This window comes from Myotis yumanensis, unplaced genomic scaffold (assembly GCF_028538775.1).
Source record: "Myotis yumanensis isolate MYYU_CA2020_CCGP unplaced genomic scaffold, mMyoYum1.0.hap1 SCAF_9, whole genome shotgun sequence".
NCBI classification, from domain to species: Eukaryota; Metazoa; Chordata; class Mammalia; order Chiroptera; family Vespertilionidae; genus Myotis; species Myotis yumanensis.
Window position 1 is genome coordinate 46,867,661 of NW_027223760.1, and position 16,276 is coordinate 46,883,936.

General features: G+C 36.9%; 1 protein-coding gene across 3 annotated transcripts in view; it reads left to right on the forward strand.

The window, feature by feature from the left end:
• ANKIB1 (ankyrin repeat and IBR domain containing 1) overlaps positions 1-16,276 on the forward strand; it is a 118,491-nt gene that overhangs the window by 76,033 nt on the left and 26,182 nt on the right. For all 3 annotated transcript variants that reach the window (XM_070424232.1, XM_070424229.1, XM_070424230.1), the window contains exons 8-10: positions 4,266-4,410; positions 7,349-7,515; positions 12,675-12,763. In XM_070424232.1, the coding sequence (XP_070280333.1) occupies positions 4,266-4,410; positions 7,349-7,515; positions 12,675-12,763 (401 nt within the window). The remainder of the gene's footprint in view (positions 1-4,265; positions 4,411-7,348; positions 7,516-12,674; positions 12,764-16,276) is intronic.

Here is a 16,276-nt window from a genome sequence, read left to right on the forward strand (position 1 = left end):
CCGCATGCTGTCCACTGCTGTGTCCACACATGTGTGCAGTTGCACATCACACACAAAAATACTCATTTCCCTTCCCTCCATTTCTCTTTCTCTCTTTCCTCCCAGTCCTTTTCCTCCCTCTACTCCTCTCTTCTTCTCCCTTTTGTTATTTCTCATCTCAAGCTTTATCTCTCTGGGTTTCTTTGTATCTCCACTCTCACTTTCCCCTTCTCTTCCTTCTCCACCCCTCACCCCTCCTACCTCCTGATATCCATTCTCCAAAGGTACCTCCCTCCACAGCCCTCCCAATATCCCCCAATGCATGCACACACAGGTGCACAACTTTATCTTTTATACCGTATTTTTAATGCACCTTTCTATTTTTAGATATATAAATATGTACCATTGTGTTGCAATTGCCTGTAGTATACAGTGCAGTAACATTCTGAAGCCTAGGAGCAGTAGACTATATACCATACAACCTAGGTGTGTAGTAGGCTATACAATCTAGGTTTGTGTAAGTGCACTCTATGATGTTCTCACAAGGGTGAAATCACCTAGTGATGCATTTCTCAGACTGTATGTCCCCTTGTTAAGTTACATATGACTGTATAAGATAAATTATATCCAACTTTCCAGGGAACCTATTCATAACTAAAATGAAGAGATTCCTGTTATGTGAAAAGGGAACTCTGCAATTAGCACTTCTCTAAATTTTAGTTTCAAGATCCCTTTAGACTCTTAGAAATTCTTGAGGAGTCCAAAGAGCTTCTGTTTATATGGGTGATATCTATCATCTATATACTATATTAAAAATTAACACTGAAAAAATTAAGATTTGTTTATTCACTTTGATAATAAACGCATTATATGTTAACATAATATTTACTATGAACAATAACTACCTCCATTAATAAATTAGAAGAGTGGTATGTTTTGCTTTTTTGCAAATTCTCTTATCTACTTATGCATTCAGTATGTTATAATTTATTGTTTTGGTCAATGTATATAAAGAAAATCTGTCCTCACACATGTGTAGATGGAAAAGAGGTATATTCAGATAGGTTTGGATATTCTTTTGATATACATCAAAACTCAATAAATAGTATTTTCTTGATGGTTAATTGCAGTGTAAAATCTAAAGCCATACTAATGGACTTTTTTTACTCTTACATTAAAATCCCTGGGTCTGTGTTGCACTTTTAATAGCTCTTTTACTCTTGTCTGGTTTTGTAACATCAGGTCGAAAATATTGGTTCACTGGATTGTTTAGATCTTCCAATGTTAACATATTTCACTACACACAAATATAATAAAAATTCACATTAATTAATATCATTACCAGTCTCATCAGGAAAGTTTCTGATACTGGGAAGCTGTCAAACAGATAAGAATCTTTTAAAATTCTAAGTTTTATCTGAAGGCTTGAATTTTGTCATTGGCAATAAATACCCCCAACTTTTTTCCTTGACATGCCAGGTTTATTTCATTCATTTTCAAAAGTAGTCTACCTTTTAACGAAGTCTGAATAATCATTGTTTGCAGTCACTCTGAAAAAAAAAAGGTGTTCCATGATAAAAGCAAGTGAGGCTGCTTGTATTTGAACAAGAGCCTGTGCGTTTTCCTTGAGATAACCATCATGCTTTGTTTAGTGTACAGCAGTTCATTGTATTGTACTTACTTCCCATTTCATTAATACTTAATCAATAATTAATAATTTTTATTACTCCGTCAAGGGTATTCTTAAATGAAACTGGCATTTGTTTTTTTTTTAATTTTGAATATAGAGCAGTGAAGAATGCAATCTACTAGTATAATTTTAGGGCCACTGCCATGATTCATGCCAAAGCACCAGCAGTCTTAACCAAAAAACCAAATGAAGGCTTAATATTTTGAAAATAGTTTTGACCTCATAAACCCCCTGGGAAGTCTCAGGAACCCTCATAGATCTACATATCACACTTAGAGAATGGCTGCTCTATAGCATTTCCCCTGAATTCTTTATCCATCCTTCTGCCAAATTATTTTTCTTGACACAGTAATACAAATAATTTTTAACTGGTAACTAATTTGAAGAATGTTCTCCTATTGAAATATATCAGACTTTTATGGAGCCTGTGTAGTTTTAAAACATTGAAAAAGGGGGAGATTTTAAAGATGCTGAATTAAAATGCCTATGGGATATTTGAACAAAAATGTGTGTAATCAAGATCTATAATTAAGGGAGATATGGGTTTTAAATTTCATTAGCATGTAGGTGGTAGTTTATGATAGGGGTATTTATTTATTTAATATATTTTATTGATATTTTACAGCGAGGAAGGGAGAGGGATAAGAGTTAGAAACATCGATGAGAGAGGAACATTGATCAGCTGCCTCCTGCATACCCCCCACTGGGGATATGCCCGCAACCAAGGTACATGCCCTTGACTGGAATCAAACCCAGGACCCTTCGGTCCGCAGGCCGATGCTCTATCCACTGAGCCAAACTGGTCAGGGCTATGATAGGGGTATTTAGATCATCCAGGAAGATTGTATGGAATTGGGAAGGAAAGAGTTTGGTGTGAAAATCTTAGGGAGCAGTAAAATATAAGTGAACAGGAGAGTAAAATGCACTAGTGAAAAAGATGGACAAGAAGCAGCTAAAAGTAAGAAGAATGCTAAGAAAATGTTAAAAAGTTCTGGGAGCCAGAGAGAATCTGAAAGAAAGAACTGTTAACAGTGTCTAATGCTCTAGAGAAGTGAAAGCAAATAAAAACTCAGAAGTCTTGAGTAGATTGAGCTAATGAGTAATCTTAATGGCCATGTTGTGACCGGTCACTCAATGAAAAGGTGATAGAAGCTAGAGTGTTACAGGCTTAGAACTGAATATGGACTTGAGGAAGGAATGGCAAGTCATTATAAACTATTTTGCCAAGCAACTTTGATAGGAAAGCAAAGTAGAACTAAAAAAAGAGTCATTTGGCTGAGAAAGGTTTTAAGGATGGGGAAAACTTGAGTATGCTGTTGTGCCAAGGGTAAGAGGTGGAACAAAGGGAGCAGATGTGATGAGTCTTATTAGTAAGCTTGATACTTTAAGTGCAGTGGAATTAAGAGACAGAGAACTAAAGGGAAAATATACTCTAGGCCAGCGGTTCTCAACCTGTGGGTCGCGACCCCTTTGGTAGTCAAACGACCCTTTCACAGGGGTCGCCTAAGACCATCCTGCATATCAGATATTTACATTACAAGTCATAATAGTAGCAACATTACAATTACGAAGTAGCAATGAAAATAATTTTATGGTTGGGTCACAACATGAGGAACTGTATTTAAAGGGCCAGAAGGCTGAGAACCACTGCTCTAGGCAGTGGAATAATGAGCTATTGTTGATGGTGATGACTAGAAAATGATGATTTAATTTCCTGTTTTCCATTTATTTTCTCTAGGTTTAAATGTTAAATATACACTTCAAAAATTTTTTCTTTCTGTAGGGCAACATTAATAATAATAACAATAAACCTGTGCTAAAATTTATAAATTCTTATTCTGTACAAGGCACCATGAAAATATTTTACATACATTATATCTTATAACCTGTATAACAACCGTGAGAAGTGTATATTACTATCTCCATTTTATAGATAATAAAACTGAAGATTATATAACTTGTTAGTGGTAGGCCTGGAATTCTCTTAATTCAAAATCCTGTTCTTAACCACTTAATTCACCTTGTGCTAGATTCCTGCCACTTTCCAGGGTGCCTTTTCCCTACTACCTCAACTAGGGTGACTGGAATAGGAAATGAAAGCCATTTTAATATTTGTCCAGATGAAATATAAGCAGAAAACCTATTCTTCAAAAAGGCATGCTACATTTAAGTACCATCCCAAAATCTCTTAAGTTATGCATGGTTTAATTCTGTACCAGTGCTCCTTTTTGTTTAAAGGTGTAGAATATTGAGAATTGAATATGACCTTTCTAAACCACTCATTTCTGAATTTTTAATGTTAATAAATGTATTGTTTTAAATTTTTAAAGGATGAAGTGGAATAGGAACATGTAAAAATATGTAAAACATAAATATATATGTGTATGTATATTCATATAAATAATGAATGGTTGGGCAGGTAGTGAGTGTGGACTGTGATTTATATGAATCAGTGTGTTATACCTGATATTCCACACTTAGTTCATTGGTGTTATTTTAATTATATTGTAGCAGATAATTCAGCAAAGATAAAATCTTAGACTGTGTAAATAAATTTTATCTTTGCCCATTTTCTATCAATTGATCATTTTAATAGGTTTTTGAATCTGAAAATTCAAGAAGGTGAAGCCCATAATATTTTCTGCCCTGCGTATGATTGCTTCCAACTTGTACCTGTGGATATCATAGAAAGTATAGTTTCTAAGGAGATGGACAAACGATACCTACAGTTTGATATTAAGGTATGCTGGAAATTATCAGTCCAATCCCATAATTTTAATTTTATGAAAACTATACAACAGATTTCATTTAATATTTTTTTTTATTTTTGAAAAACCATAAAAATTGCATAAAGGAAATGAAATTTACTTTTGTCTCAAAAATTGCATAAAGGAATGGCAGCATTAATTGAAGTTTTAAGCTAAAGCATTATTTAATGATCATGAAAGAAGTAAAAGTGAAAAGCTAAAATAGGCATTTATTAAAAGATATAAAACCATTGCTCAGAACTATTTACTGATTTGCCTGTTGTACTTTTATAACTGATTGATCAAGATAATGTTCAAAGTAGATAGTAGTACTTCAAGTTTTCCAAAAGACATTATCTATACTAATAATAGAGAAGTTTACAAATTATCTGTTATACCATAACGTCACGACCAGATCAGCAGGCTGCGTCCCCGCCCTCTGCTCAGGCAGCTGCAAGGCCCAGGATAGGGTAGGATAGGATACAATAGGCAGGGATAAGAAAGGAGAGGGAGAAGAAGGCAGGCCTGCATGCAGACAGGCCAAGAGGAGAAACAGAAATACAGAAAGGGAACAAGAAAAAGACACAGGAATGGAAAAGGGAAGGAAATGTGGGGCTGCACACAGGAGGGGGTGGCAACCGCAGCGAGTGGGGGAGCAGGTGCACCCGGCCCCGCCCAACACAGGAGGACCAGGGCGGTGGCCCCCAGCACAGGCCATTGGCAGGGAGGCATCCACAGGTCCGGGACGGAGTGGTGGATGGTCCGAGGCCTTCTGGGTGGAAGCGCTCCTGCTTCGCAGCAGCAGCAGCACCTGGGCTGTGCAGGCCTCGGCCTCCCTCGCTGGGCCAGGGGTCCTGGGCAGGGAATGAGAGCAGGACAACGGTGGGGAAGGGGGGGGGCGGCGAACACCTGGCCGGGACTGAGCCCTGGGCTGGGGGTTAACACCCCCCTGAACGAAAGCTTTAAGAAGGAAAGGAGGGAGGGAAGAACTTTATAAAGGAGTCTGTAGAGAACAGATTTAAAGAAGGAAAGAGGATGAATGAGTGAACTGTAGGAGCTATAATGAAAATCAAGTATAGTTGTGTACTGGGGACAGATTTTAAAAGTAGGAGTCAGAAATGAAAAAAGATAAACGATAGTGAGTAATTACGCAAGTAGATAGATAGATATTAACAGTGGAAGTAAGTAGAGAATAATGTATGGGAAAGGTAGGATGAGAGAGCAAGAGGGAGGGGAAGAAAAGTTTTAAAGGGGAGCTGGTAGAGCTTAAAAGGAGAATGAGAAGAAGGAAGAAATGGAGGAGGGAGCAAAGCAGGTCCAAAGAAGTGAAGAAAAAAATTAAGGTGGGAAGGAAGGAAAAGGGAAGTGAGGGCAGGGGTAAAGATAAAGGAAAGAAGGTGGGAGGGAGGGAGGAAGGGAGGATAGAAGAAAGATGGGAAGAAGATGGAACAGAAGTAGGAAATAAGAAGGAAAGCAAAGTTTATAAATGATGAGTCAGTAGGAAAAAGTGTCACTTAAAGGAGAGAAAAATTGTGTGAGAGGGAGAAGCCAATAAGGAAGTCAAATTGTGTGTGAAGGGGATAAGATTTTTTTTAAAAAAGGTTAATAGGGGCGATCAGGCTGGCAAAGGAGAGCAGTTAGGGGGATCAGGCCGGCAGAGTGGTTAGGGCAGGCAGTTGAGCGGTTAGGAGCCAGAGGTCCCGGATTGCAAGAGGGATGTCCAACTGGCAGTTGGACATCCCTTGAGGGCTCCCAAATTGGAGAGGGTGCAGGTTGGGCTGAGGGACCGCCGTTCTCCCCCCACCCCCTGCATGAATTTTGTGCGCTGGTCCTCTAGTATTTTATACTCCTAAATATAAATATTTAGAAATAAAGATTATCAACTTAGAAATATATGGGGTTGTCTTTTAGTTTCAAGTAATAGTTCATGTAATGAATTATATTGTTTATTACATCTTTTTCTATATATTTATTAAGGAGTTATTCAGAAATATATGCAAATTAATTTTTTTCTTGTATGATTTAAAAGTTCATCTTAAATGCCTTGTGCAGATTTTGGGGGTTCTAAACCCTAATGTGTAGACTTTTTTAAAAGTTCTGTTTCTTTAGATAGAAAGCATCACAATATTGATTTTTATGTATTATTAGGATGCCATAGATATTTAGTATTCTGATGCAACTAATAATCACATGTAAGATTCTGTTTATAATTAAGTTCATCAGAAAAGTGGCATACCATATGAGAAAACATTTCTAAATTGCACATTTTCTGAGTGAATAATTGCATTTTTATTTTATCATCATCATCTTGGTTATTTAAAGAAACGTATAAGTTTATATAAAAGAAAATGTAAATTTGAGAAATCATGTCATTACTAGGTAATTGCCACTTCTTTCCTTCTTACTAAATTGTTTCATGATTTCACTTATATGTGGAATCTCAAGGTCAAAACAAAATAGCAAGCAAAACAAGAGTTACAAACCCATATATACAGAAAACAAACTGATGGTTACCAGAGGGGAAAGTATTGGGGGGCATGGGTGAAACATGTGAAAGGCACTAAGAGGTACACATTTCCAATTATAAAATAATTAAGTCAGAGAGATGTAGTGTACAGCATAGGGAATATAGTGAATAATATTGTAATAACTTTGTATGATGACAGAAGATTACTAGAATTGTTGTGGTGATCACAGATATCCAATCACTGTGCTGTACATCTGAAACTAATGTAATAGTGTGTGTCAGTTATACTTAAAAAAAAGTTGTTTCGTACTTTCTGGTATTATTTGAGTTATATTTTGAGACTGACTACTTTGTATTAGTTCGCTTTTTTTTTGCTTTAAAGTAAATTAACATAGGAACACATTCTATATTAAAATTTAGAGTTAAAATATATTTTGTTGTGTTTTGTTATTACTGTTTAAACAGGCCTTTGTTGAAAATAATCCTGCCATTAAATGGTGTCCTACTCCAGGCTGTGAAAGAGCAGTCAGACTAACAAAACAAGGGTCAAATACATCTGGGTCTGATACACTCAGCTTCCCCTTGCTCAGAGCTCCTGCTGTGGACTGTGGAAAAGGACACCTCTTCTGCTGGTCAGTACAAGACAAGTTGGAATTAGCCTAGGCACCTTTCTAATAGTTTTTAAAGAATTTGTACCTTCAATCAGGCTTTTAAATTCTGTTTGGTATTATTCTTATTAATTAAGTATATTGCATATACATTTATTGTGTGCTTGATATGTGCTGAGTACTGTGCCAAATATTTTGACATATTGAGTTCTCCTGTCTTTGCTACAAGTTGAGTGCTGTTATTATATCCATTTTACAGATAAAGAAACTCCAGCTCAGAGAAGTTGCCCAGGATTATGCAGCTATGAAATGGCAGAAATGGGATTAGAACCCAGCTCCATTTGGTTTCAGAGCCCATGCACTAATATCAGATTGCTGACCACAGATTAGAAAATGTTTAGAGTTTCACTTTATTCCTTAAAATTAAAGTCTCCAGCCCTGGCCAGTATGCCAAGTGGTTAGAGCATTGGCTCACGCACCCAAGGGTCCTGGGTTTTATTCCCAGTGAAGGGCACATACCTGGGTCGCAGGTTCGCTCCCCTCCCCTAGTCAGGGCATGTGCTCTCTCACATTGATGTTTCTCTTTCTTTCTCTCTCTGTCTCTCTTTCTCTCCCTTCTTCCCTTCTGCTCTCTCTGAAAAGCAGTGGAAAAAATATCCCCAGGAAAGAATTAACAAACAAACAAAAAATCTCTAGCAGTGATTCTTAACTAGGGATGCCCAGAATTACTGACAACTTTTCCAAATTTTCATCCCAAGCCTAGCAAGTCATGTTTTGATTTAGTAGATTTTGGAGGAGGAATCCAAAAAGCTCTTAGATGATTCTAATGCACAGACCTAGTTAGGAACTACTTTGTGTGTCTTTAATTTCCAGTGCCTGATGAGTACTCAATAAGTATAAACTGATGATAAATCAATAATGGGTGGTATGTAACTATGTTTGTCTGACATCAGTATTCTGACTTTATTCAGAGTAGATTCAATGATAATTAACTTTTATTTAATTAAATGGTCAAGAAAATAAGTAGTATTTTTTCATTTTTGCTCATTTATAGATTTATCACATATGCAAGGATATACTTTAGATGAATATAATACTCTACTCTTTACTTATCTACTTATTAGAACCAAAATTAAATTATAGACTTGCTAGATAGTAAAAAGGCATAGTAATAAAATATTCCTATCCTGAAAGATCTGTTTCTTACCCTCAGCATCATTGTCATTAGCTAAAAATATTTATTCACCTGTCAGCCTATATATATAGCATAAACTCTAGGTCAGGTGTTGCAAACTGTTACCCACACCAATTTTTGAAAATAAAGTTTCATTGGTCTTGGCCACCAAAAATTTTATAACTTCCTGTTCTTATTCCAATAGTAGAGCTTTTCCTGTAATCAGAAATTTCAAAAAAAAAAATTAAATAAATTCTGAGTAGAATTCTGCTCTTCTGTAATGTCTTAAAGAGAGAAAAAATCTGCTGCATGCAAAAGGAAGCTTTGCAAGAGAGATCTTTATAAAATAAAGGCATGTGATTCTAGGTTTGCTTCTTTCTTTCCCCAAAAAGCTCAGAAATACTTTTTAAAGATGATTACAAAAACCACAAGAAATGGCAATAATAATTTCTTCTTTTTAAGAGCAGCATGTGACAGAATCAGTTGAGAGTCACTCCCAAGAGATGTCTGCCTGAGTAGAACTGAATGTATTCATTGTTAGGAGGGAAGGTAGGAGTAGGCATTTATTTCCCTTCCCACCAAAGGATAGCCTTTTCTATTATAAATTGTTCACCAACCAGTTCTGTACCCTTTATAACTCAATCCAGAACGCTCTCTCCCCAAGCCTGTATAACTGCAAATTTGTCTCATCTTGACAATGTTATCCCATCAAAACCTGAATGGACTCTCACTTGAACCAGTGACCGTCTGCCCTCTGTTTTTCTTTTTATTAAGTAGAACATGCTACTACTTTGCCCTCTGGACTGACACAAAGTCTTTTTTTCTCTGAGTTAACTCCTTAAAGATTTGTTATCATAAATACTTCTTGATCACCAAAATCTTAATCTGTGAGGAGAAAAATTCAAAATTACCCTGGTATAGTGGTCATTTCTCTCCTTTGTCAACTCTGAATGTCTCCTGGTTCCTTTAATCACAAATATATCTGTTGGAAACTGAGAAACTTACTTGGAATTTGTCTCTTCTAAATCCGTGCAAGTCAAACTTATTTTAAAGTTATTCACTGAAATTGACTGGCATGGATATTCTAAGTAATAAAATGGTGACGTTTTTAATATATCATGTAGCTTTGGAGCATTTATTTACTGAACCTATGCAAAGAAGCTTTAAAAATGGTGTCACCACCACCAGGAAACAAATTTGAACACCTGATAAGAAGGTTTGAATCACAGTGATACACCTGGTGAGGTCACAGTATCGGGTTTCTAGTCCTCTTAACTTTTTAGTGAGTCTAGAGGGCACCATGCAGACCTGTTAAAACTTGGAATGTGAATTTCTTGGCACTAAAATTGTATAGTTCATTCTGGTTTCCTCCAATACCCAGGATAAGGATTTTAATACCGCATGCTCCCTTGTTAGGGTCATGAATCTTGATTGAATTAAAGCAACATTTTCATGCTTCATCTCCTTCTCCATCGACAGACAAAGGGACTCTTGATTTACGAGTCCACTGGGTGCCCTGGCTGGTTTGGCTCAGTGGATAGAACGTCTGCCTGTGGACTGGAGGGTCCCAGGTTCAATTCCAGTCAAGGCACATGCCAAGGTTTGCGGGCCTGATCCCCAGTAGGGGACGTGCAGGAGGCAGCTGATCAATGATTCACTCTCATCATTGATGTTTTTATCTCTCTCTCCCTCTCCCTTCCTCCCTGAAATCAATAAAAATACATTTTAAAGAAAGATATAAAAAAGTAAAAATCAATGGAGTCCTAACCGGTTTGGCTCAATGGATAAAGCGTCAGCCTGTGGACTGAAAGGTCCCAGGTTTGATTCCGGTCAAGGGCATGTACCTTGGTTGTGGGCACATCCCCAGTAGGAGGTGTGCAGGAGGCAGCTGATCGATGTTTCTAACTCTCTATCCCTCTCCCTTCCTCTCTGTAAAAAATCAATAAAATATATTTTAAAAAATCCATGGAAAATATCCTCGAAAATAAATAAATACATACATACATACATTCATACATAAAATAAACAGAGGTAATAATATTAAAAAAGAGAGAGAGAGAAAGTCCATTGAGCAAAATAAATGAGGCTGTCCTTGTTTGTGGACCTAATAGTTGAGTCTCATCCTTTTTTGCAAAATCAGAGTCTTACACCCTTACCTTAATAGCTCTGGTTCTGGGAAAAAAAGATTTTCCCAGACTGGCAGTATTCAGCTATTTAAGTATCAGAGTTTTTCCAGCTAACAGAATATTCCCCATTTTTTCTAGGCCAGGAATGAAAACAGGATGCTATTTATGTATTTGGTAGAGATCAATCATAAGACCGTGTTTAAATATCATGTCTTCTATACAAAGTATCATACCCATATAAATACAGGTTTATCCCACTACCCTCAAGTGTTCATATGAAACCTTTCGTAAGTGTAATAAGTGGAATGACATAAAGTGAAAATGCAGTGACCATTCTTTTATATGGAAAAATTTTGAGTATACCCAGACCCAAAATATAACCTATCAAATCATACCAAGTACCACATTAAACAGCACCAACATGTAGTAAAAGCAGCGCCACTCTCGCTGCTCCAGTGCATGCTGCTTATACAGTGGCCTGCTGCAAGACCAGCGCTGAATGCCATTTTCACTTTCCGCCTTTTTTTATTTTTCTGCCAACGGTTGTGCATGTTGACACATTTTCAAGGAAAGAACCATCCCTTGATCTCTTGAAATTAGTTAACCTTCATATTTGGATAGGGTTAAGAATTTTAGATTAGACAACAATTTTTTTCTTTATAATTTCTTACCAGGCACTTTTTCCCCTAAATGAATCCACTGTATTAATTTCAGTCGACTGTGTGCCAAAATTCCCCTTCCCATTCACTTGTTTTTAGTGACATTTTGAGGTGCAATCTCAACAATAGGTACCAGGTCTGTCAGAATACTTGTCATCAATCATTGGTGTTTTGATTAAAACTTTCTTCAGGAATTTAGGTTTCAAGTACCTGAGAATATTCCAGTATCTTCATTACTTCTCTCAGAAGAACCTCACTTCCTACACACTGATAATCCAGATCATCAGTCACCTATCAGTCAGTAGCATTGTTATTACCAGACTTGAAGAAGTTCAGCCTTATTTTTCAGATGCCTTCGTTTTCAAAGATCTATAATAGTATTAAGTGGCAGCCTCTAGCTCTCTCTAATTTGTGGCCCTTGCTCTAGCTTCTCCTTTTTATACCCACTCTTAGCAGCTTTGAGAACTAGTGGAAACTGTGCCAATCAGTTATAGCATTCAGAAGAGATCCCACTGCTGGGGCTAGCACCTGAGGAAGTAGCAGGTCTGTCCTGTGAGGTTCTAGAAAAGGAAACCAGCTGCTACTGTCTAATGCAGCACAACTTCAGAGAATCAAGCATAGTGATAAATAGTTGTGGACTTTTGAAGAAGTAGCATTTATATTTTCAGACCCCTGTGATTATTTTCTGGGTCCTGTCAGAAATTGTTCTAAGAGCAGAGCTAGTCATACTGGTATTGATTCTACTAGGGGGAAAAATATTGAATACACTATTTAATTTCCAGGGGGTGAAAATCTTAAACTTAATGGAAATAATGTATTTCACTGTGACTTCATTTGTTTTGTTTTAGGTACTGCAGATATATAAGGCTATTCTATACCTTAATTTTTGTTTTGTAAATGAATCATGAGGAATACAGATTCTGTATATCTACATACATTCTCAAGCACCATATGGAAACACTGTTCCTAGTTCTGTGGAATATTTCTAGCACTAGTGAACGGTAGTATATGTGCCAATTTAAAATTAACAGTTATTACAGATATCCCTTACATTTTAGGACAGCAGAGTTGACTTTGATATGTACTAAAAGAATTCTAATATATCTCATTCCATGCCTCAGTTTTCTCAACTTCAAAATTGGAAGAGTTACTTTCCACCTATTCTTTACCTGATGTTGATGAAGAATATTTTGTAAATTGCCATTTCTATGTTTTCCTTTTTAGGGAGTGCCTTGGTGAAGCACATGAGCCTTGTGACTGCCAAACATGGAAAAATTGGCTACAAAAGATAACTGAAATGAAACCAGAAGAACGTAAGCTGAATTTTTAGATAGCTATGCTACATATTTTCTGATCGCATACAAAAGATAATGTGGTCATAGTTCTTCATTTAAGAAGTTTTCAAGTTTGTTCATGCTAGGGTTCCCCTGTTAACATCACCCCTCTAATCAACATCCTTTTGGAGATGACAGAATTTGCAAGAAGGACTCATAGGCAGGTTCCATGTTTCTAGCTGACTTGTTTTCCAACCTAAGATAGGCAGGGTAAACAGGGGTCTCGTTAAGGCTCTTCCTACAGCCTTCCCTGTTATCCTGGGTTAGGCTAACTAACTCTGTACTTTATGGGGAGAAGTGTATGATCTGTAGTGAGAGGAAGCTTCTTATTTCCCTGGAAGCTTCCAGTGGAGAAGACAAGTAGATTTCTTGCTACTGTGTTTCTGTGGACTTATTAAATGCCATGTCAATAATGATTTTTATTGAGACTTCTATAAATACATTATCTCAGTTCTCACAGAAATTGGTGAGATTAATATTAGTAATCCCATTTTACAAATGAGGAAATTAACACATTTTATTGAGTGACACAGGGCACAGGCCTGGTAAATAGAATGGGTTTGAGTTAGCCTTCCTAATAGCAATTCTTGCATTTAACAAGTAAATATATATGTCTTATAACAACTTTTATCTTCTGAAGTGTTTTATGCAACTATTTTCTTTGAAATTAATATAAATGAAAATTAATTTAGAGGGGTTTTCTTTGCTTTTTAGATAATGGAGTTAGTTTGAGGAACTGCAAATTAGGACTAAGAATTTACTCAGTGAATTTACACTTATTAATAAGCAAAGTACATGTTAAAAATGATGTTGTCCTTCAAAGAGTGTATGAGTTCTATAAATAGATTGGTACCATTACCTACAACACCTTTAAACATGACAACACAATTAGATTTGCTTTCTTTTCTTGATTCTGACATCTATGTTTCTATTAGAGGTGGCTTGCTATTGTCCACATACCTACATTTTTTTATACATATCTAAGAAGCTTAAAGTTAAGGTCCATGGGAGAAGATTGCAAGAGATGAGGCTTGAAAGGTGGGTGTTTCCAGATTGTGAGGGTTCTTGCCAAATTGTCTGAATTTATCCTAATAACAGAATAAGCCATATAATACATTTTTTTAAATAGGGATGTGGCATTATCAGAAATACTTTTATCAAGATAGTCAACTAGGAAGGTAGACTAAAGGAGAGAGACCAGAAGTAGGGCAGTGAATTTTTACTTTGGATCAGATGGTAGATCATGATATCATTAGTTAACTTAGGAACTTGAAATAAAGGAATTACATTCAGGGGAAAATAATGAGTTTTGCTGTGGACATTTTGAACTTGTACTTTCAGGACATATATCAGAGATGTAGTAGAAGTTGCCTGCAGCTCAGAAAACTTAAGAGAAACTTGTTAACTTTTGAATGGTATCTTCATTGTTTATTTAACATTTTTTTTCTGCTACTTTGTTAGAATACAGAAATAAGATGCCCTCTACACTCTTGAAATGTACATTTTATTTTTGTTTTTGAAATGTACATTTTAGAGATGGAGACAGCTATATACAAAACTAAGGAAAAAAAGAGTATTATAAATGCTGTGAGAGAACAGTGTACCTGCAATACATTGTGAGGATGGGGAGGGGGATAGAAGGAGATTAGTTGTGTTATCTCCAAGGAGAGAATTAGAAAAAGTTTATAAAAGAATTAATGCATTAGCTGCATCTTGAAAGCAGGTAGGTGCCCTTCACAGAGACCAGAATTGGAAGGGCATTCCAGGCATAGGCTGAAGGAGGGATGCGAAGCAGCGTGGCATAGTCCAGGACTACAGACAATTCAGTACAGCCAGTGCAAAGGAAGGCACATTGAGGGATCAAACTGCACAGGCAGAAATGTGAATCAGGTGTCTGGGTGGGTTATAAGCAATCCTGGAAGGTCTGGCTTTATCCCGAAACACTGAGAAAGTAGGTGTTGCCATATTGCTAGGGTTCTTGCCAAATTTATCCTAGTATCAGAAGCCATAGAAAGCATTTTTTTAAAGTAGGGAAGTGGCATTATCAGAGATATTTTTATCAAGATAGATGACAGGGAAGGGTAGACTGAAGGAGAGAAGAAGGGGTTTTGAATAGGAGACTGATAACTGAAGATGCTTACTTAGATCACTTGGGCAGAGGTGTGGATGATGGATTAGAGACTATTGAAACATTAGGTAAGAACGCTGTTTCTGAGACAACTTCAGAATGTCCAAGAGGATTCGAGGGCTTGAACAAGACAGAGGCAATGCCGGTGAGAGAGGAGAAGTGTATGCAGGAGAGTTAAGATATCATATTAAGTTGAAAAGTGAGGGAGGGTACTTACTCGTTGCCAAAAGAGTTAATATATCACAGGAAGTAATTAGTACAATATATTATTTGATTCTTTAATAGAAAGTAGCCAGAAGTGTCTGATTTGAGATGTAAAACAAATATTTTGAAATGGGTGATTATTTTCAGTTATCTTTTAAAATTCTAAAGTTGGATCAATTACTCCATATCCACTAACAAGCTTTACTAGGGAAGGAGAGGAAGAACGGCCAGGCCAGTAAGTCCAGATTATTGGTGGCACTGTGACCAAATACCTTTACACGTGAAAGTGATGCTGGTAATGAGGAAGGAAATGTAATAGAACTAGAAAATGATATACATGGTGTATACATGTTTACTTCTGGCGGCCAGAGATAGGGAGACCTCAAATTAAAAACTGAAGATCACACTCAAAAAGTTCCAAATAGGGTTTTAATTCCGAGACATGGAGAAACTATAGAAAATTGGATAGTAGGCAAGAGAGTGAGGATACCTATGAAGTGTCTACCAGAAGAGACAAAGCCAAGGCTGCAGAGAATGTTCCCAGCTGTTGGGGAAAACCCAAGAATTTTCTCACTTTTCTCCCACCGAAAGGTGTTGACTAGTCGGTTATTATAATGGCCACTTAAATTTATGAAATTGAGCCCTGACTGATGTGGCTCAGTGTTCAGAACATCGGCCCAAGCACCAAAGGATTGTGGGTTCGATTCCTGGTCAAGGGCACATACTTGGGTTACAGGTTCAAACCCTGGCCCAGTCAGGGCACTTGCGGGAGGCAACCAATCAATGTGTCTCTCTCACACCTGTTTCTCTCTCTCTCTCTCTCTCTCTCTCTCTCTCTCTCCCCCTCCCTCCCTCTCTCCCTCTCTCCCTCCCCCACCTTTCTCGCTCCCTCTTTTTCCCCTCCCCTCTCCTCTCTCTAGAAAAAAATTAATAAATGGAAAAAATATCTTTAGGTGAGGATTAACAACAAAAAAAAATTAGGTTGAAGCTTAAAGCAAACAGTAATAGGCCAAGTATAATACTTAAGTAGAACATCATCATTATATTTAAAAAAAGAAAAGTATGATTAAATACACCATGGACTTTATATATTACTTTGGCTTATGATCTCATATCTGGCATAAACATTTTCCATCAAACTTGTAGATTCGTGGGAAAGA